At 44.3% G+C, this 22871-nt stretch overlaps 1 protein-coding gene across 2 annotated transcripts in view; it reads left to right on the forward strand.

Moving 5' to 3' along the window:
- Nucleotides 1-22871, forward strand: part of SF3B3 (splicing factor 3b subunit 3) — a 33288-nt gene that overhangs the window by 2008 nt on the left and 8409 nt on the right. For both annotated transcript variants that reach the window (XM_077453435.1, XM_077453427.1), the window contains exons 3-19: nt 97-423; nt 3353-3525; nt 3774-3915; nt 4017-4129; nt 6131-6268; nt 6360-6463; nt 8302-8467; nt 8553-8648; nt 8771-8843; nt 11308-11459; nt 12647-12802; nt 13041-13196; nt 13311-13454; nt 16661-16783; nt 18051-18205; nt 22305-22479; nt 22650-22855. In XM_077453435.1, the coding sequence (XP_077309561.1) occupies nt 97-423; nt 3353-3525; nt 3774-3915; nt 4017-4129; nt 6131-6268; nt 6360-6463; nt 8302-8467; nt 8553-8648; nt 8771-8843; nt 11308-11459; nt 12647-12802; nt 13041-13196; nt 13311-13454; nt 16661-16783; nt 18051-18205; nt 22305-22479; nt 22650-22855 (2599 nt within the window). The remainder of the gene's footprint in view (nt 1-96; nt 424-3352; nt 3526-3773; nt 3916-4016; nt 4130-6130; nt 6269-6359; nt 6464-8301; nt 8468-8552; nt 8649-8770; nt 8844-11307; nt 11460-12646; nt 12803-13040; nt 13197-13310; nt 13455-16660; nt 16784-18050; nt 18206-22304; nt 22480-22649; nt 22856-22871) is intronic.

Here is a 22871-nt window from a genome sequence, read left to right on the forward strand (position 1 = left end):
GGGGCTGAAGCAGTTAAAGTTGAAATTTTAAATTTTTGACTTCCTCCCTGGGCTTCCATTCTAAACATGTATATTAATTTTATTTACCCTGATTAGGAACCAAACTACAAGAGATTGTTGTTTCCCGGGGGAAGATTGTGGAGTTACTCCGACCAGATGCCAACACAGGAAAAGTCCACACCTTGCTGACGGTGGAAGTGTTCGGGGTGATTCGCTCCCTCATGGCCTTCCGCCTGACCGGAGGCACGAAGGATTACATTGTGGTGGGCAGTGACTCGGGTCGTATCATCATTCTGGAGTATCACCCCTCCAAGAACATGTTCGAGAAGATCCACCAAGAAACCTTCGGAAAGAGCGGCTGCCGTAGGATCGTACCCGGGCAGTTCCTGGCTGTGGACCCCAAGGGCCGAGCTGTTATGATCAGTAAGTGTGGGGAGGCACTGGCATATATTGGGAGTGAGAAGGCCAGCTGTGCGCATCTTCGTGAACTGTTGTGACTTCCCAGCAATACAGGAATGGAGCCTGGTGTGCACCCCTGGGCCAGTGTAGTACAGCTTTTGTAAAGGTAGCTAATGTATCCCTCAGATCAAAGTAGCAGAAGTCCTCTTAACCACTCACCGAACGCCGATATACGTCCTTACTTTGAGGACGGATATCATTGTTATGGCAGCAGCTAGCTGCCATAACCCCAGTATCCTCGTAATCGGCTACAAGATAAAAGTGGTTTCTGCGGCGGATTTGCCGCAAGATCACTTTTATCGGTGGCGGGAGAGGGGCCCCCCTCTGACACTTACTGGCAGCAGAGGCAATCCGGTCCTTCTGACTAGACATGGAGACGAGTGAGGGGATGATGGCCCCCACCCGTCTCCATGACATTGCAGGGCAGAAGCAACACCAAAATGTCACTTCCGCCTAGAGCTGGGTGATTTTCTTTAAAAAAAATAATAATCTGACTATTTATTTTTTAAAACTATTCACAATTTCAATTCAAGGGTTTTTGTTTTATTTATGTACACCGCGCCGGTCCTGAGGAGCTGCGGGCAGGAGTTTAGGCAAGGCCATAGCTTCGGCCTAGTCTGCGGCATCATCGGGCCTCGTGGACTAGGCCAAAGCCGCGGCCTCGCCTAAAACTCCTGCCCGCAGCACCTCAGGATCAGCGCGGTGGTAAAAAAAAATCTATTTGCTTAAATTTTGATTGATTTGACCTCTCAACTTGATTCAAGATTTACATCCCTTTTATTTTATTTTTTTCCCCAGCCCTACTTCTGCCCATAACTCTTAAAGGGTCATTTTCATTTTCATGTGTGTTTTTTAGTGTAAATATGAGATCTTTTTGACCCCAGATCTATATCTGTCATGCTTTATTTCTATTACAAGGGTTGTAATAGGAATAAAAGTGACACTTTTTTTTTTGGACCACAGCCGCTCATAGGCCTCCTCCCAGCTCTTGCAGATCAGTCAGGGATCAGATCTGCTCCATAGTGAAGGGCTCTGGTCTCCCTGGTAACTAGCTGAGCTGGTCATGTTGGCAGGGCGCGTCACTTCCGCCCCCGGGACCCTTCATTCCTCTTTACATCCTACCTCAGGAGTCCTACAACTTATTACTTCCGGTTCTAGAGGACCTATGCTTTGTATTCTCCTCATTTCCGGGTTCCTTTCGTGTGGCAAGGGCTGTCCTTACTGTTCTGGCAGGGAAGAGGAGCAGCACTTGGACTCCTGAGTGTACTGAGGTGGTATTAATCTGGTCGTCAGGTCATAATAGGGTGTATGAGGGCAGGCGGAAGGTGGACAGCTCTTTGAGAACCCCGCACGGCTTTGTGGCAGCAGAGGCGCAACAAAATGGCGGCTGAGTGACCCAGAGAAGAATCCGGTGTGAATATCCGCCACAGGAGCCACGTTGCGTGTGTACCAGGGGAAGGTGAGGAGGGACCGCGTGTATGTCCCAGGTCAGGTCTTGGCTGCGGACCACATTTTATCTCCTTTATGGAGGCCGCAGCAGCAGGAGGTGGGGGCGAACCCCACTGGGGATAAGGGGGGTCTGTGCATGACATTGGGGGTGGGGATCCCTGTCCACCACCGAGGATGGGGGGGGGGGTGTCCTGTGATTTCTTTATTTTTTTTCTTCATAAATCTCAGATCTTGGGGCGTTGGTAGTACCCTGTGTGTGGCAGTGATTTCAGAGACCTCTAGGGGTGCCTAGTGGTGATTCTGGGGGGTCCCCTGTGTGTGATATTTGTGGTCTGTAGGGTATCCCCTGTTTCAGGGAGTTATCTCTGGAGGCGCCTGGTAGTGATCTCAGAGGTCTCCTGGGGGTCCCCTGTGTCTGGCGATGACTTCAGGGGTGCCTGGTGGTGATCTGAGGCCCCTGGGGGTTCCCTATGCCTGGCAGTGATTTTTTTTTTTTTTTTTGCAGGCCTCTGGGGGGGGATCCCCTGTGCCTGTAAGTCATATGTGGGGGGGGGGGTCCCCTGTGCCAGACTGATCTCTGGGGTTCCCTTGTGTCTGGGGGGTACTCTGTCTCGGTGGAGTGGGTGGGCTGTATGCTATGTTGTACTTTGCCATGTGTTGTGGGGCGGGGTGTAGCAGTTAGATGACCTCTGTCACAGTCGGTAGTCCCGGCTCTTCCCCGGTATCTGCACACTTTCTGCTCTCAATGATGAGTTTTCATGTCTCTTCTCTGACAATCACTGGAGACATCCTACCTCTGAGAAGAGCTCCGTACTAGCTAATTATAAAATACCTTGGAACGAAGCCCTCCAGCACTGTAAAGTCACAGATGAGAGGGCTGACATGTCATCCTCCTGGTCTTTCTTCTGGGTTTGTGAGCTTCGGCTATGTGATTGGCTGGAGCCACGATGACGTCACTCGCTGGGAGTTCTCAGTTCCAGCACAAAGCTCTGAAGGTATGCCAGTGCATGTGCCAATGATATTCGCCCTACATGCAGAGCCAGTAACATCTCCTAAACCAGTCCTCCAGCTGTTATGGAACTACACATCCCATGAGGCATTGTAAAACACTGATATTCACAGACATGACTAGGCATAATGAGAATTGTAGTTCCTGAACAAATGGAGGGCCATAGTTTTGAAGACCCCTGTCCTAAACTGTGCACATTTGGGAGATGTTCATTTTATATAAAGGTAAGCCTAATTAAGGGGACTGTAGAACTTTAAAACCAGTCCTGTGTGAGCAGACATACAGTAGCGCGGAAGACTTGTTCTCAGATTGTTGCTTTGAAAAGGAAGATTAGATTGTTATGCTTCTCTGATGAAATAAGTTTTGATAGTAAACCATGCTCTCAGTACTTGGTCTGTATCCCGGGTTTTGAATATGTCTTCTGGTTGCTCACAGGTGCCATTGAGAAGCAGAAACTGGTATACATCCTGAACAGAGACGCAGCTGCCCGTCTGACCATCTCCTCCCCGCTCGAGGCTCATAAGGCGAACACTCTGGTGTACCATGTGGTGGGGGTGGATGTGGGCTTTGAAAATCCCATGTTTGCCTGTCTGGAGATGGACTATGAGGTAAGACTGGCCCATCCCACCCCGACCCCATTCGACACAATAAGACTGAATGTTGGCGCTCAGCATGATGAATTCTCATGTCTCTTCTCTGACTATTCCACTGGAGACAATGTTACACTGATGAGCCATGTATAACAGGGTTAAGCCTTGCTGCTGTATGTTCTTATGAGCCGTGTACAGCAGGGTGGCACTCAGCTGCAGCATGACCTTATTTCTATGGCCTTAATGCAGTCTGTTTTTGTTTCTAGGAAGCAGATAATGACCCAACTGGAGAGGCAGCTGCTAACACCCAGCAAACACTAACCTTCTATGAGCTGGATCTGGGCTTGAACCATGTAGTGCGCAAATACAGTGAGCCTTTGGAGGAGCATGGCAACTTCTTGATCACAGGTGAGTAGTCAGCTCACTTTGCATTATTTGAAATCACTAGTGGAGTTCCATTTATCTTATACAGTGTTTTTTTTTTTTTTTTTTTTTTTTTTTTTGTACAGTTCCTGGAGGCTCAGATGGTCCCAGTGGAGTGCTCATCTGCTCTGAAAACTACATTACCTACAAGAACTTTGGAGACCAGCCAGATATTCGCTGTCCCATCCCAAGAAGGCGGGTGAGTCGCCCTATACATTGCGTTTTAGATTGAATTAGATGGTGCAGCTTTTGTGATGATTTTTCATGTCTCTTCTCTGAAACTAATGAAGAGAATGTAAAGATTCTGATGAGCTGTAGCTAGGATGCATCTATAGTCCTACTCAAACCCAGAATAATAGTACATCTCTGCAATACACGCAATGTTTAAGGACACAAAACATTGGGAAATGTGCAAGCGTGGGAAAAAATACTGCAAATCCAGTGAGCTCCTTAACTACTCTAGGTGGGTGGACAATCCTGCCTCTGCTGCACTGAAATCCCAAGTAGTGTTGTCAGCCCTGCCCAGTTAGTCTTAATAACTAAAGAGGGAGTACGTGTTCTGTGGTCCAGCAGGGGAAACCTCAATCAGGGCTGTTGGCGTTGCTTGGGATTTTAATACGCTAGAGGATGTGTGGTGGCTGGAGTTTTGATTGGTCAGCAGGTATTTTTCTGTCCTTGCATCATGATTAAACTGTGGTGGCTCATTCACCAGTAGGACCACTATGGCACTCCATCATATCCACCACATCATGTAGGTAGGCCCTCCTTCGCCTGGGACTGCAGATAAATGTCAAGTCCCTCTGTGCACAGACCTGCACAGGTGGAACAGTGTAATCTGCCCACCAGTCCTACTACCTGACTTTGACATTTGGAATGCGGAAGCATGCAAATCGCCAAGTTTGAACACAAGTACTCATGGGGCATGTATTGCTCCCGTCAGTGAGAGATTTGTGTATGCTCCCTGATGGGAAATTAAGCATAAATGTTGCAAAGGGAGATTAAGGGGGCAAACCTTGGATGGGTAAATGTAATTATTGACCACAATAAAAACACTTTCATTAGCTAGTTTATAAAATAAGGATTTAATACTACTTTGACCATTTGCCGACTGCATAACTTGGTTATACAGTGGCAGAGCCGCTCTCCTGCACCAGATCACGTACCTAGTATGTGATCCAGCACTTTCGAGTAGGAGATGCATTGGATTAGACACCGCACAAGCGGATCAGCGGGTGCTGGGCAATCAATCGGCAAGCTGCTCATCAGCGAGGAGCAACCCAGAAAATCGCTCTGCTTATGTTTAAAAAAAAAAATTCTGTCAGCAGGGAAGTGATGGATTTCCATTCACTGCAATGCAGTGAATGGAAATCCATCACATCCTTCAGAAAAAACGGCACACTGTACACAAACACTGGTCAGGCACACATTTAACCCTTTGATTACCCTAGATGTTTGACCCCTACCCAGTCAGTGCCATCAGTACAGTGACCATGCATATTTTTAGCACTGTATTGGTGTCACTGGTTCCCACAAAGTGTCAGATTGTCTACAATATCGCAGTCCAGCTATAAGCCGCTGATCCCTGCCATTACTAATATAAATAAAATTCCAGTATATATCCCATAGTTTGTAGACGCTATAACTTTTGCGCAAACCAATCAACATGCGCTTATTAGGATTTAATAGCAAAAAATATGTAGCTTAATACATATTGGCCTAATTTTTAAAGAAATTTGAGTTTATTTTATTTATTTTTTGGCAGGGGGGATATGGTTATTGTATATAGCGGAAAGTTAAAAAATTATATATATATATATATATATATATATATATATATATATATATATATATATATATATATATATATATATATATATATATTTTTTTTTTTTTTTATTTTTTTCTAGGGCAAAAAATAAACCCAGTGGCGATTTTAAATGCCACCAAAATTTTATTTGTGGGGGAAAAAAATTACAAATTTTAATTTGGCGTCACTGCGCAATTGTCAATTTGAGTACTGCAGTGCTGTATCAAAAAATGGCCTGGTCATGAAATGGGGTAAATCTTCCAGAGGGCAAGTGGTTAAAGAGATAAAGAATAGGGAAAGGTGCATGTCATGCAGAGATGTACAGAATGTGTTTGTATTCATAGACGTTAATGTGAATCCAGATTAACTGTTTGTTTGTTCTCTTTTAATTAGAATGATCTAGACGATCCAGAGCGGGGAATGATCTTTGTTTGCTCGGCTACACACAAAACCAAATCCATGTTTTTCTTCCTGGCTCAGACCGAACAGGGGGACATCTTTAAAATCACACTTGAGACTGATGAAGACATGGTAAGGAGCTGCAGGCTAGGAGGATTGGTATTTGTACTGGTGTGTTTCGTTTTTGTTCTTTCTCATTGTCCTGTCTGTTGTGCTTCTTCAGGTCACAGAAATCCGTCTAAAATACTTTGATACCGTTCCAGTGGCTTCGGCAATGTGTGTCTTGAAGACCGGTTTTCTCTTTGTAGCTTCAGAATTTGGGAACCAGTAAGTGATTGGCACCTTACCATTTTATGAATGTAATGTGAAGCTTTAAGATGATATAAATATTACTGTGTGTCATTATGGTGAGTTTTATCTGTAAGGCCGCGTACACACGGGCGGATTGTCTGCCCAACTAAGTTTGTCAGACAGTCCGTCCAAATTTTGAATGAACGGACTTGACCACACACGATGAACAGACGGTCCGCTGAAAACTTGCGCGATGACGTGTACAGCACGTACGACGGGACTAGAAAAACGACGTCCAATACACTGCAATGCAACCTTCGGCCGTGTAAATCCTTTCTGAGCATGCGCCATACTTAGTCCGTCCAACTTGCCTACACACGAGCGGACTGTCCGCTGAAACCAAGTTTGGACGGACAAAATTACGGAAATTCCGAAAGACTAAGTCCGTCCGATTGTCCGCTGAAGCCCACACACGAGCGGATTGTCCGCTGAAACACGGTTCAGCGGACTAAGTTGGGAAGACAATCCGCCCGTGTGTACGCGGCCTAAGGTGCCACCCTACCTCAGTAAAAGTTCTGTGGCTGGTTGGTTACTCTCATAGTAAGATCAGCAGGCATATAAAGGCAATCTCAAACTCCCAATGGAATGCTTATGGGACAGAGGGATGAAGCACTCATTCTTTTTGTCGCTCTTTCAGCTTCCACAATTAAACATACCCGATCCAGTGCTAATCTAGCGGGGGCAGAGCCGCAGTTTGGTTGAGAGCACAACCAATGTGAGAGTTATGTTCCCGGCAAATTCCGTTATACCTTTCGATGGTTTTACTTCCACTTGAAGGCTACTGACGCTTTAGTCAGAAATTTAAGTCCTGCTAGATCACTTCATGCTGGCTCCTCTTTTGCAGGTCTAGCCATGTAAAAAATGGGTGCCTATACAGTTTCAAATCCCGTAATACACTGTCTCCACTGCTCTGCATATGCTCAGTTACACTCTATTTTTAGGCACTGAAGAATTTGTAGAGCCAATCTGCTGACAGCCTTAAAGTGGAATTAAGCTCTCCTATCCTTTACAGCCAAGGAAGCTGCTTCTTTTTGATCTGCAACTGCCACGGTGCTGCACATGTGATCATTTAGGACACCAGCCATTTGATTGGGGACACAAGCAAATGTGACAGATTCCCGGCATTCCAGAAATCCCATGTCCAGAAAGACATTTTTTCCAATAAAAAAATCGGTTTGGTGTCCCCCCCCCCCCCCCCCCCCGCTTTATGATTTACACTGCTCTGGGCTTCAGCAAAATGGCAGCCTCCAACAAGAAGAAACAAACAATGCTGGAGGCAATTTACAGCACACACTCTTTTTCACAGTATTATTCTTATTAATGTGGAATGTAGCAAGGAACATAAAGGACATTATTTTATTTTTTTTATCAAGTTTTGTGATGGATAAAGTTCTGCTTTAAACTATGTTTCTCCTCATGCAGCCCCTATCCTAATTTCCGTGCTTGGCCTTAAGTGTGTTGGAAGTGCATTACCTTATGTTAAATGTCTGGAAATACATACAAAGTAAAAGGAAGAGGGATAGGAAGCATGTTTTCCAGTGTTTAATTAATTAAAAAAAAAAAAAAAGCCTATTCACAGGGACACCTAGAAGCATCGACTATATATGTAAGGGGACATTAATGATGCCATAGTTCATGTTTTGCTGAGTGCTGGATCTATACAACAATAGGTTAATCAGGAAACAAACTGGAAGAAAGTGACAGCGAGAGAGGGGAAAAAATATGACCTATTTGCAGATTTTAATGGCTGTATTAAATAAGATAATGTGCATGCAGACAAATATGGTGTTTTTAATAGTACATCTCCTTCTTAGTTATCTCTACCAGATTGCCCATCTGGGTGACGATGACGAGGAACCCGAGTTTTCCTCAGCGATGCCTTTAGAAGAGGGAGATACCTTTTTCTTCCAGCCCCGTCCCCTGAAGAATCTGGTGCTGGTAGATGAGCAGGACAGTCTCTCCCCCATCATGACATGCCAGGTATGTGGCTGTAGGGTTGGCATACACCGGGCAGTAATGGCACAACTGAGCTTCCCGTTGACTCAAATATGTCCTTAATTCATAGATTGCTGACTTGGCAAACGAAGATACTCCTCAGCTGTACGTGGCCTGTGGCCGAGGTCCCCGCTCTTCTCTCAGGGTCTTGAGACACGGTCTTGAGGTGAGCATTGGGTAGCTGTGTGATGCCATGAGTGTTCCTGGAGAGGAAATTGCACCCGATCTGTGCTATTGTCCTTTTAGGGGAGGGATCATGCTTCTCTCTAATAACCATTTTCTTTTTAGGTGTCTGAAATGGCCGTCTCAGAGCTGCCCGGTAACCCCAATGCTGTGTGGACAGTTAGACGACACATTGAAGGTATGTAGGGTGAAGCTTGATGGGTCAAAGGAGGAGGGTGGCCTTCATAAGATTTACTATTTCTAAGTAAACCAGTAGCTAGTCATGAACAAATCTAAGCATTTATAATCTTTATTGGTCCTGTTCAATTAATTTGGTTTATACTAATTCCATGTGAGATCGAATTACACCTGTCGCATATTATATTGCTTTTGGTTTCTGTGCAGTGTCCCCTTCAGTGTTGTGTGACAGGTGCTCTTCAGTACAGATATGTCTGCTATTGATAGAGAAATTATCTGTAATTACCTGATCTCTCACTCCCCCAGCAGTTGGCACTCATCTCTTCTCTGTGCTCCGGGTTGTGGGAAGTTGCTCTCCATCCTTCCCTACAATGCAGGAACAACAGTCCTACAATGTATGTGATGATGTTAGTGTGACTACTGCTGGAGCACCAAAGAGAAGAGGCTGAGGGGGAGCGGACGCACAGATGGAGAAATAAGGCCACATTTACACTCGTATGAGTCACACTGGGTGCGACTTGGATACGACTTTGACCAGGGATAATGGACAACTTTTGCGCTGTATAACATTCAGGTTCGACTTTCATGCAGCTTTTAAGGGTTAACATTGAATTCTATGGCCCTCAAGTTGCATGAAAGTCTAAAGTAGTGCATGAACTTCTTTTAAGTTGTTTCAACTTTAAGTTGAACATTATGAATGGTTATCATTGGAAAAACATGACATTGACATGATGTCCCAAAGTTGCATGAGTTTACATCAGTTTTCATGCACATTTTAGTTAAATTTTTATGCACGTTGACATCAGTTTTCATGTGCGTTAGTTACGTGCCCTGTTCATACCAATGTTTCGTGTCAGGTTTTTTTCCATGCAGAAAGCTGCATTCACGTTGCAGCTTCCTGCATGGTAAAAAAACGCATGTCGTGGTGGGAACAGGGCACACAGAGAACCATTTTTCTTTCAGCCCTTGCAGAATACATGCAGAAAAACTGACATCTCTGCAGCGTGATGTGAACAAAGCCTCAGCCTCAGTCATTCCCACTCCATCCAGAACTAAAACTTTTGGCTAAACACTATAAAGAAATTATGTATTGAGTGAATATGAAAGCTGCCATTGATTGCCTATCTTAAAATGTCAGGTTCCCTGAACTTTATGCTAATCCAGAGGTTTTCCTACTTTTTCAGGCACTGCCCTAAAATAAGTATTCACATCAGTTCTGCATGCCTGTTTGTAAATGCTGGAGCTAGAGACAGCCAATTGGCATTCCTAGAAATAAATCCACATAGGCATCATATTTCTCCTAGTTCAGGTTTCTTTTAAGGAGGATTTCCAGCAAGATCTGATCTGTGATTGGAGAGAGGGGAGCATGGGGTGCCTTAAATGCTGCCTGATCAGGCCTTCCTCTTCATTCTTCAGACGTGTGTGTGTGTGTGTATGTTGGGGATACAAAGGGGGAGATGTGTGTGCATTGTGGGGAATGTGTGTACCTGCATGCATCAGGGGCACACATGTATATTGGCGGTACAAAGGATATTGATATTGCACTCTTTCCTTCCCAGTTCACAGATCAGGACTTGCTGACCACATAACACTGTTGGGTGAAGTTGCTGGTTACTTCCTAAGCTCTGTGTTGTGTCTGGAGCAGGAAGATATAACATCTTGTGATTTGTTGTCCTCATCTTCTTCAGCACATACTAACTCTGGCTGGTACTTGGTGATGACACCCTCCCAATACCAAGCCTTTCTGTTTCTTCCACAGGTGTGTGCTGGTGGAGGAGGTGATGGTATAACCCCCCTCCACACATACAGGTGTGTATAGATCTCTTCTCATGTTGCTTGTTACCAGGCTTTGCCGTGTTTTTGGAAGCCCAGTGTATTGGCTGCTGAAGCTCTGAAGAGAGGTTGGGTTTGTAAAATTATACTTCCTGATGCTTCAGTCTGCTGACAAATTCATAAATGGCTCCATAATTCACATACCACACAATACATTGAAATGAACAGCCAAAGTTTATAAATGTGAAGAGAGTACAGAGGCCTTTCAGCCATTGCCACTCTCATCAGAGAAGATGCTGTACAGTCCACACTTTGTGTTCTCTGATGATTGATACTTATAACGTGGCACCTTTTTGATACTTTGGAGGTCCTGCCAGGTTTCCATATTTATTACATATTATATACATATATCATTGTGTACCATATACTTGTTTGGCAGAATCTCTGGGTGTTGCATTGTGGGGCATTCCAGGTAACACGGGCAATGCCTTTTTAATCCAAAAACTGACTGGTCTTCTATATTTTTAAAGTACTGATTAAAAGTTAAACCTTTGCCAGTCAAGGTTCAGTTTTTATGTTTGACCCGGATATGTTGTATACTGCATAGTAACTGATAATGCAATGCATGTGACCAGTGTATGGCTCTTCTAAGGTCAGTCTAATTTGGGTTATTCTTGCACTCCTTTTTACAGATGAGTATGATGCGTACATCATAGTATCCTTCGTGAATGCCACCCTGGTACTCTCTATCGGTGAGACTGTAGAGGAAGTGACAGATTCTGGATTTCTTGGGACAACCCCAACTTTGTCTTGCTCTCTGCTAGGAGAAGATGCCTTAGTGCAGGTGAGATCCTAGAGGTGATGGAGAATTGGCTGGTGAACACATGATCCTGTTTCTTGGCTGTGGGGGGACTATCCATGTTCACTTTGTTAAAGAGCGCCAGCCTAAGTAGGGTTTGTTTTCTGACCTGTTTAGACATCTAATTTTAGGCTGAATTTTGTTTTCTGAAACTGTAGAAGCCCCTCATACACAATGCAGCTGGTGTCCTAAATACTAGTTTATTTTATATAATGCCTTTTGAGAAGCTACCGTTTTATCCTGTGTATTTCTTGTTTTCTTTCTAAAGAAGCTTTAGAAAGAAAACAAGAAATACACAGGATAAAACGAGGTTGAGAGAGAGAGAGAATGAATTGCATGACTGCTTGTCCAAAGAACACCTGGGATTAGTTAAAGATTGTGGGTGTTCTACCTAAAGCACATCTTTCCTTTTTGATCCCCCACCCCCAAGTGCAGTTCACTTGGTTAAGTAGTAGGTCCCTGCCCAAAGCTGTATAGTCTCTTTTGAAAGTGGCCCCTTGGGATCCTCTTCATCCCGCACGAGCGCCATAGTCCCATTCATTCTTGTAGGAAGCTGTACTCGTGGTGACCTTCAACAGTCTTGTGATGCACACCTCCATAAAAAATTCCATTCCTATGGCGCAGGATGAAGAGGACTCCGGTGGTGATGCTTTTAGAAGAAAGACTGTGTGGTTCTATACAGCAGTGGTCCCCAACCTTGTTGGCACCGGGGACCAGTTGCGTGGAAGAAAATTATGGCAAGGCCCGGGGTGGGTTGGGGATGGCACGCGAGGGCTAAGCTATTTTTTTGCAGGCAATTTGTCAGCGCTTTATTTCTACTATTACATTTTAGTATTAAATTGTTCAACTCACCATAATGCAGAATCAGTGGGAGCCCTGAGCGTGTCACTTCCTATGTCGCCTGCCACCATAGTTTCATAGTAAGGTTGAATAAAGACAACAGTCCATCTAGATGACGGTAGCTCACAATTCTTCTACACGGGCCTGACTGTTGAGTCAAAGGAACTGCATAAAATTTCTTGATTTTTTTTTTTTGTTTGTTTTTTGGGGGGGGGAATGGGTTGTGTTTGTTTTTTGGGACACAATGGTGTTTTTTCTTTCCTGTCCCTAATGTGAATAGCTCTTGGTGAAGGTGATCTGCAGCAACTGTGTTTGTTTTTTATTTCTCTTAGGTGTATCCTGATGGAATCCGTCACATTCGTGCAGACAAGAGAGTCAATGAGTGGAAGACTCCAGGGAAAAAGATCATTGTGAAGTGTGCGGTCAACCAGCGTCAGGTGGTGATTGCTCTGACTGGAGGGGAGCTTGTCTACTTTGAGATGGACCCTGTATGTACACTCTTCTTATATAAACCATATTACCTTCTTCTGAGACCCCACCCCAATCTCCAACCTTCACCTTACTCCAACCATATTACCTGCTTCTGGGACCTCCACCACGCATGCACTGTATCACCTGCTTCTTGCTTCTGAAACCTCATTCTACACCTCACTTTTAACTGTATTACCTGTTTTGAGACTCCAGATTTCCCTCCTCACTTTATTTTTTATTTTTCCCCTCCCCCAGTCAGGGCAGCTAAATGAGTACACCGAGAGAAAGGAAATGTCTGCCGACGTAGTGTGTATGAGTCTGGCCAATGTACCACAAGGAGAGCAGCGATCGCGCTTCTTGGCTGTTGGTCTTATAGATAACACAGTCAGGATAATTTCTCTGGATCCTTCGGTGAGTTCTAGTTGCTGTTTGATGTATTGTGGCTGTTATATGGACTTCTTGCCACGGTAGGCAGCTGCCATGCTCTTTCCTCCTCCTGAGTGCTTTGTCCTTCTCTTCCTCTAGGACTGTCTGCAGCCTCTCAGTATGCAGGCCCTCCCTGCCCAGCCTGAGGCCCTCTGTATAGTGGAGATGGGAGGGGCAGAAAGACAAGATGAGCTGGGAGAACGAGGCTCCATCGGCTTTCTCTACCTTAACATAGGACTTCAGGTGAGAGGTGGGCGGGATCACAGACTGCATGTGGTGGTGCAAATGAAAGGATCGGAACAGATGGAATTGCCGTACAGCACGGATACCTTGGTTTTAGCCTTTCCAATTAATTGTGTAATAAGACTTCAGATGCCAAAGGTTTCCACTCTAATTACTTTTTTTGTTTTATATGCCTCACAGTAACTTTCTAATTCTTCGGTTGTGTACTTTTAATGAAGAAAGTGTAAAAAAAAAATGCAACTAAATCCATTAAAGCAGCTGGCAAGAAGGTATAGGATATGCTATACAATTCACATATTTTTTTTAATGAGTGCAGTGTTATTATACAGGATTTTTATATCAAAACTAAATGGGGGGGGGGGGGGGAGAGAGACTCTAAAAAGTGAAATGGCACTTAGAAGAGCAAGCTGTGGTAAATATTATGACTTGTACTCGGGGTGAACCAACACTTGGCTCTAACCATTGTGAATACAAATGCAATATTCACTAAAAATGATAAAACACAAAAAAAAAAAATGAAAAGTGAAATGACACTCTGAAAAGCAAGCTCGATGCTGAATAAATGAAGAATATTCCTTTAATGATGGCCTCATTTTATGCAAGTTTACCTTTTTAACTTTGGAAGAAGCCTACTCTTTTTTGATGAAAATTGGTGTGTGTGTGTGTGTGTGTGTGTGTGTGTGTGTGTGTGTGTGTGTGTGTGTGTATAAAATATATATATATATATATATATATATATATATATATATATATAATCAAGGTTGAAACTGCTGAAGAGCTAGCTCTGTGCTCTGTGACCACTATAAATATAAGGTCAATATTCAATAACACATTGAAGACATGAACCCCATGCAAAACAATAATGAGTTCAAAACTGTGTAAGCAGGATATCTTGATAATTCCACTCTACACTAGTATCTTCCACAAACGCAGAACTCCCTGAGGCTTACCAGAGCATATGCAACCCCCATATGCTTTTGTATCAAGCAAGATGCTCCTGCACACCGTGGTACATAGGGGAATTGCTCGCCTCCCAATCTCACTCTGCGCTTAGCAGTATCATACATGGGGAGGGGGGTGCGAACAATGATTCCCATAGTGTATAACTGATCAATGCATTTGGTAGAATTAGTAGAACCCACATTAAATAGTATTCTTAATAGTGAACTTAATAGACTGTGTAGGAAGGTAGATATAACTGTAAATCCACTCTCACCAGGTATCCTCCACCGAGTACTGTGGGGCTTACCAGAGTATACGCCAACTCCACACCAGAAGTCATAAACCGTATTTGTACTAAGCGGGTTGTTCCTCCACACTGGGGAACATGGGACAATCATTTGCCTCCAAATCGCTCCCTCACTATTCTGCATCATCATCATCATACATGTAATGAAATGCATAGAACACCTCCCACAGTGTAAATCTGCTACATTTATTAAAATTGGTTAAAAACACAAATTGGCTTGGAAAAACTGCATATAAATAACATATCACACAACCCACAGGAATGCGCGTGTGCATGTGTAGCAACGTCACAACCTCAAGCTTTACCCAACACGTTTCGGCCAGGATCATGACGTCATTTTTGACAACCTGTTGGGTGAAGCTCCTTTTTAGAGGAAAATTTTTTATTTTTTAAGATCTGTTTTACTAAGTTTTTATAACCAGATGTCCTAAAAATAAAGTTATACAATCAAAAAATAAACCCCCAACACCAAATGCCTCCCAAGTCTCACCAATACAGCAGGTACATAATAGAGAAGCGAGTAAGAAAATTTGGGAAATGAAATAGCGTTACAACATACACCAAACCTCTCAAACTTGATACTAATATCCTGAATCAAGTGATACCATTGTAAGTGGACTAGACACCCATTTACTCTAAAGATTATCAAAAAAAAAGTAGGTTTCTTCCGAAGTTCAAAGGCAAGCTTGTTTAACCACCTCAATACCGGGCACTTTCACCCCTTTCCTGCCCAGGCCATTTTTCACTGCTGTCACGATTTGTGTGACCATTGCGTGCTCATTCTACACTGTACCCATATGACATTTATCATTTTCTTCACACAAATAGAGGTTTCTTTAGGTGGTACCGGCACTTCCGTGTTTACAATGTGACCAGCTGTGATTGAACACAGCTGATCACAGGGTTATAAAGCTGCGTCATCAGATCTTCAGAGGTCGGATTTGCGCTGTCAGCGTCATATGACGTCCACCCAGAACAAGAGCCGCAATGCCCTCCAGTCATTTGACAGTGGGTGGGTGGCAAGTGGTTAAAAGGAGGCTATTTATTAATTAAAGAGGAATAATAATCACTGTTGCGCTCGCTTTTCAGAGTTTGTCTTCACAAGTTTTTTTTTTTTTCTTTTATATTTCTACTGCTGCTTGTCCCTGCTCATAAATGTCATTTTGCAAAGGGACAACGCTTTTCTTTTTAAACTGAAACTTCAAGGAACTGCAGTATTGGCGGCGGTTTACATCTGTGGAGCAGTAGCTCCTCCTGACTTCCACTAGAGGGAGCCCAGTGAACAACCAGAGTAAAAAAGCTCCCTAGCAATTCAGAAAATAGTGAGAATCTCGGAGTGCTGAAAGTACACTTTAACCTCAAAATGAGCTGTAACCTTAAAGTGATACTAAAACTTCGTTTCGTGCTTGACTCCACTCCACTAGCCCTGATCATAGTCTTCTGAGGTCCCCTAGCGTCGCTAGCGGTTCCTCCTCACATCGGTAAACCCCCTGGGAGAAGTGTGTGTGTGTGTTTGGTGTGTGTGGTTTTTTTTTTTTTTTTTTTTTTCTCATACAAGCTTCACCAGAAACAGATAGATAGAAGTCACAACATTGCTATATAATGCTCATGAGAAAAGATTTTAAGCAGTTTATATTTGCTAAAATAATTGCATTTCCATGTTCTGTGTACTGTGGGAGACCAGCTATAGTGAATGCAGGCTCTTGGGTTTAGTAACACTTTTTAAAGTTCTTCCTTCTCCTTCTCCTTTTTCTTCTTCTTCTTCTTCTTTCTTCTTTTTTCTTCTTTCTTCTTCTTCCTTCTTCGAAAATGTGTGAATTTAGCTTTACCACTTTTTACTATACACCAAAAAACATTTGCAATAGCTGTGCCCCAGATCCAAATGCTCAGCGCATTCCTTATGTGATTAGTGTTATGTTTGAAAAAAATAATGGCAAAATGCTTCCTCTCCCCATAGAACGGAGTACTGCTAAGAACTGTGTTAGATCCAGTAACGGGAGACTTGTCTGATACCAGAACCCGGTACTTGGGTTCACGGCCTGTCAAACTTTTCAGAGTCCGGATGCAAGGTCAGGAGGCGGTGAGTATCTGAGCACAGGGGTCTATATTTTTGCTGCTGGTTTCCTGTGCATTATATTTGCATGCTCTCCATGTATTAGCGTGAGTTTCCTCCACATACTCCGGTTTCCTTCTACACTCCAAATTCATGTTTGTAACTTAAACCCTGGGCGATGACGGTACACAAATATGCGACCTCTCTGCTGGGTGGGCCTTGGCGCAGGGCGGACACATGTTTGCGGACACAGCTGTGCCGAGAGCATGCACCCCGTGCTCCCAGCACAGTTACCGTCACCTAATGGAAAGCTCCCAATCGCTTCTTGCGATCAGGAGCTTTCCAGTCATGTGGCTGCTGTGAAAGCCAGTCATGGCAGTCGCATGATCATAAACCTGGCCCCGCCTCCCAGCATCTGAAACCCCTTAACGGGCCAGTAGGCGCTACACAAAGCAGTTAATTGGCTCAGATGAGCGCACCCAAGATGGCTGCCTTGCCTCCTTTAAAGTGGTTGTAAGGGCAGAAGGTTTATCTATGCATTAAGATAAAAATCCTGTGTGCAGCAGCGCACCCCACTCCTAAAACTTACCTGAGCCCCATCTAGATCCAGCGATGTTGCAGCAGTCTTTTGGCTGCCCCAGGCTCACCCCATTGGCTGAGACCACAGAGCAGAGCCATTGGCTCCTATTTCTGTCAGGCAGCCAATGAGAAGAGAAAGGGGGCAGGGCTGCGGCTCCGTGTCTGAATGGACACAGTGAGCGGTGACAGGGCTGGGTGCCCCCAAAGCAAGCTGCTTGCTGTGGGGGCACTTAAGAGGAGGGAGGTGCCAGGAGCACCCAAAACGGGGACCTAAGAAGGATAATCCAGGCTGTTCTGTGCAAATCCACTGCAACAGAGCAGGTAAGTATGACAAGGTTGTCATTTTTAACTTGACAAATAAAAGACTTTACAGTCACTTTTAAGTGCTTTGAGTCCCCAGGAAGAAAAGTGCTATAAACATACAAAGTATACAAGTCTCTGTATTGTGCACCCTACATCACTGCCTGTCAATGTGACTAAAAGGCCACAAATTAGAAGTAGACTATATGTAAACTGTCATCAAGCGTCAGCCATCATCGTATGTCAGAAAATGTGGGCAACATCCTCTTCAGGTTTTTCTCCCCATTGGTTTAAATCAAGCTGTTCCTTCTCGCTCCTAGCTTGGCCGTCTTGCCTTCTTCTTTGGTCATCTCCTCCTTCACAGTTCTTTAGTTTTCAGGGTTGAATCTTTACCCCAGTTTCTCTTTTATGGCAGGTGCTTGCTATGTCCAGTCGCTCCTGGCTCAGCTATTCTTACCAGTCCCGCTTTCACCTGACGCCGCTCTCCTATGAGACTCTGGAATATGCGTCTGGCTTTGCGTCTGAACAATGTCCGGAGGGTATTGTAGCAATCTCCACTAATACACTGAGGTAAGGGGGCTTACAAAGTAAATTCGTATTTATATTTATATTTTTATATTTATTTGCATTTTTGATATAGTGTACAGGGTAAAGGATTAGTTCACCTTTTACCAAAAAACAAAACTAAAATGAAAAATATAAAATGCAGCGCTATAAGAAGAAAAATACATGTATAAAAATCCCAGGAGTCACCTCATGGAATGAGTGCTAAATTAGTGACTACCAAGTGCACAGCAAATATGCAAATACTTCTAGGAAGGAAGTTCCTGGAGCAATACCCCAGGGATAAGGAATGCACAGGTGTCTGCTGATTAATGTGAGCCAGTAACATAGAAGCCTGCAACAAAATGTATCAATGTAAAACAAAATACTGCTGTGATTTGAAAAGAAATCAAACAAGGACAGTCTGTGAAAAATGAATCACTGTAGCTGGAAGTTCCTCCCTAAGATATTTTATGATCCTATTACAAGGAAAATAGGGGTGACACTTTAGAAGTGATGATAAATGAAACCATGTGGGAGTGACCACAAAAAGATTGAATACTCTTACCACAGATGATGGACGCACACGCCATATAGCAGTGGGTCAAACGAGCCTTTTGAGGAGTCCACTCAAGTGGATCTTAACTGGGAAATGATGGTGTGATGGTATACCTTGGCCACATCTCGAAACGCAACTGGCACCTGAAATTCTGGCAGGTGAACGTGCCTGCATGCAAAGGTGATCACCAGCTGGAACGCTCTGCGGTACTCCCAATAGCATCCAGTCGGTTATGAAATCATGGAAAAATAGAAAAAAAGGGGCCTTCACATAGTGCATGAATCTAAATAAAAAAGTTATGGTCTTATTAAAAAATTGATAAAAATGTACAGTCACCACTCATGATGGGCACCTAAAGTGATCACATAAAAAAAAAAGCGTGGTAACAAAAGTACAATAGGCTAGCAACCCGACATGTTTCGGACAAAAGTCCATCTTCTGGGGCATATGACCTGTTGTGTGCTACCACGCTTATATACCGTAGCAATATACTAGTCATTACAAAGCAAATCAGCTGTGTATTGCTGACACCACAGAACTCTGAAAACCAATCCCGAGTGTCGGCTCCTCCTCACTGTGTGGTTTACCCCTGCTGACACCAAGGAACTCTGTTAGCCAATCACAAGTGATTACTATGTGCCAGCTCCTCCCCACCATATGGGTCATTCATACAGACCAATTAGTGTGTAAAGCACCATCAATCCATAGTCACATGATCGCGCTATAGCCAGTGAGTGGCACTTTTTGGGGATCAATGACACCAATACAGTGATCAGTGCTAAAAAGAAGCACTGATCAATGTATAAATGACACTGGCAGGGAAGGGGTTAACGCTAGGGGGTGATCAATGGGTTTAACTGTTCCCTCAGTGTGTTTTCTAAATGTGTGGGGGGTGGGCTCACTGAGACAACAGAGATCGCTGTTCCTGATCACTAGGAACGGCTGATCTGAGTGTTGTCCCATCAGAACAGGGATCCGCCTTGTTTACATAGGCAGATCCCCATTCTGCTTCTTTGTGGCGCGATCGTGGGTGGCTGGAGGACATCGAGGGGGTGCACCTTCTAGAAAAGGCTTGATCAGCATGTGGGAAGACATTTTACCTAATTTCCCTTCTCCTTCTCTTCTTTTTATTTTTTTTATGCGCTGTTTCCACTATCAGAGGATGTTTATTTGTGTTTTATACTATGCACGTTTAGATTTAGGCCTCGTTCACACCATGGTGCAGAGATGTCAGTTTTTCTGCACGCGTTTAAAAAAATAAAAAAATAAACAATTGGTTCTCCATGTGCCCTGATCACATCACAATGTGGGGATTTTTTCTGTGCAGGAATCTGCCACGTGTATGCAAACTGATGTCTGCAAGGGAAATCTGCTCGGTTTTCATACAGGTATGGTGTGAACGAGCCTTTGTCCTTCATATTGCCATGTTTGAAAAACAGATTCAAAATAACTGTGATCACATTGTCTGTCAGATTAATTAACCTGGCACATTTTATTATTCGTAGTCCTATTATGACCTTGTCTCATCCAGCACTTTTTTTCATGAGAAGAGGGGGGAGGGGGGGGGCGGTCATGTCTCCACAGAGTTTTTGTGTGTCCTGTTAGAAGTGTAACTAAGTGTATCTCTCTAAAATTGCCTACATTGTTTCCATTTTTACACAACACATGCATATCGCTCGCTTTCTTTTAGCTTTCTTCAATATTTCCCTGTTTAAGGCTGGGTTCACACTGCTGCGGGGGGAGATCCGGATGTGATTCGCACCGCAAATCACATCCGATCTCCGTAGCGATGCGAGTTCAGCCATACAGATAGTATGGCTGAATTCGCATCGCTCCCGCAGCAAACTCGCACGGGACCCTTTTTTTGGTCCGCAACAGAATCGGATCGCATGGGTGTTCACACCATGCGATCCGATTCCTGTGCGAGTCGGCAGATCGCACTGCGATATGCGGACGGATCTGGGGGTGTCATTAACATATCATTGACACTCCCAGCCGTCCGCATAGGGCAGTGTGAACTGCCGGCGGGAGTAATGCGATGCGGGAAAACGCCGCGGATTCGCGGCGTTCCCGCATCGCAGCGGTGTGAACCCGGCCTAAAGGAGAAGCCCAGCCTGAGTTTGTTTGGCTGTACTTCTCCTATGGGTTACAGGAGTGCAATTTGTTTTGCAATCCTGTGACCCGTTTTAAGCAGAGGGCGGTCTAAAGTCCGCTCTCTGACGTCGCCAAGTTCAGTCCAGGCACCCAACTTTGTAAGTCTGAATCATTCAGGTGCCTGGACTGAGCCTCTCAGCGAGCCTCTCCCCGCCCCTCCGCAGCTCAGCGCTCCAGTGAGCGTGGAGGAGCAGAGCTTCTGATTTGATCGTCAGCCGCTCTCCTCTCGGGGAGAACTGAGCCATCAGCGGTGTTCGATGGTTTGGTTCTCCAGTGAAGAGATGCGAGGGGGAGGGGGACAGATGTAGCATCGAACCGATACTGCATCCCTGCCCAGGTAAGAATGATGGGGGGGGGGGGGGGGGCATTCAAACCCATACTTCTTTAAATTAGCTTTACATCTCTTAATTCTGCTCTCCTTCTTTTGTTCTGATATACCTTGCATCCCATGTTATATGACCGTAACAACCGTTATCACAAGCGGCGGAAGGGGACGTTGTAATTCTGCTCTGCCCGGGTCTCCTATCCAACTGGGAGACCCAAGCAACCAGCTGGCATGCCCGTCCATCTAGGGTCTCTGCTAAAAAAAAAATTGTATATAATGTTTGGAGGTTCTAAGTAATTTTCTAGCAAAAAATACTGAATTTGTAAACAAGTGTAAGAAATAGGCTTGGTCTTGAAGTGCTTAATTTAATGACTGGCCAGTCTTTATTTTTTATGCTTGTGCCTATACCCTCCTTGCTTCTAATCTACTATTACAGCAGATGTGTGCTTCATATAACCCGTTAACAGCACTAACCTTCCCTTAGCTGTAACACTTTCATGGACAACAGACAGTAGGGATGCACCGATGCCATTTTTATTTATTTTTTTGTATGCGTACCAATCGTATGGAGTTGCCGTTGTGCATCTTTCACCCATTCCTTTAGTGACAGGGGTGGTGGATTCTCAGTTGGGGATGTACAGATACCAGGTTTTTAAGTACGAGTCCCAAAACTTTCAGTCAAGTACTCTCTGATACTGAGTACCGACACTTTGCAGGGCGATTTGCATCCATACAAAGTGGGCGCAAATTGCACTGCAAAGAATTGCATGCAATTTGAACAGCAATGCAGTGCGACTTGTTTCGGAATTGCGTGCAGTTTCCCCACTGCAATTTTCTGAACCCAGGCTTGTCATAGTGATTTCAGCCTGGGTTCATACAGGAGTAGGTAGTGTGAGAAACCGCATGCGATTTGGACAGGAATTGTATGGAAACAAATTACACCTGAAAGTATCAGTATCGGGAGCATTTTCACAAGTATGAATACACCTGTATTTGTACTGATATCGGTGCTAGCAGCTGTGAGGCAGCTCTTCTTCTTTTGAGGTCAATGCTTTTTGTTGAACTATATTTCATCTTTCTCTGTGCAGAATTTTGGCGTTGGAGAAGTTGGGTGCAGTGTTTAATCAGGTGGCCTTCCCTCTTCAGTATACTCCGCGCAAGTTTGTCATCCACCCCGAAAGTAGCAATTTGATCATTATAGAAACTGATCACAATGCTTACACGGAAGCCACCAAGGCTCAGCGCAAGCAGCAGATGGCAGAGGTGAGTGTATGGGAGGGATGCATGAAAGATTGCCTACCGCTACACATCCGAGTAATGAGGAACCCCCCCCCCAACCATTGTGCTTTCACCATCTGAGATGTTCCCCAAGAGACTTTGCACTATGCTTTGATAAAATTTACTATTTTTTTGGTTTTATTTTTGTTTTGTAGGAAATGGTCGAAGCTGCAGGAGAGGATGAACGAGAGCTGGCAGCAGAAATGGCGGCAGCATTCCTGAATGAGAACTTGCCCGAATCTATTTTTGGAGCTCCCAAAGCAGGCAATGGGCAGTGGGCGTCTGTCATCAGGGTTTTGAATCCCATCCAGGGAAACACACTGGACCTGGTACAGCTGGAGCAGAATGAGGCGGCATTCAGGTGGGTTGATCAGTTC

This window comes from Lithobates pipiens, unplaced genomic scaffold, assembly GCF_037356315.1.
Source record: "Lithobates pipiens isolate NorthernLeopardFrog02 unplaced genomic scaffold, aLitPip1_a1.2 Scaffold_10, whole genome shotgun sequence".
Classification (NCBI taxonomy): Eukaryota; Metazoa; Chordata; class Amphibia; order Anura; family Ranidae; genus Lithobates; species Lithobates pipiens.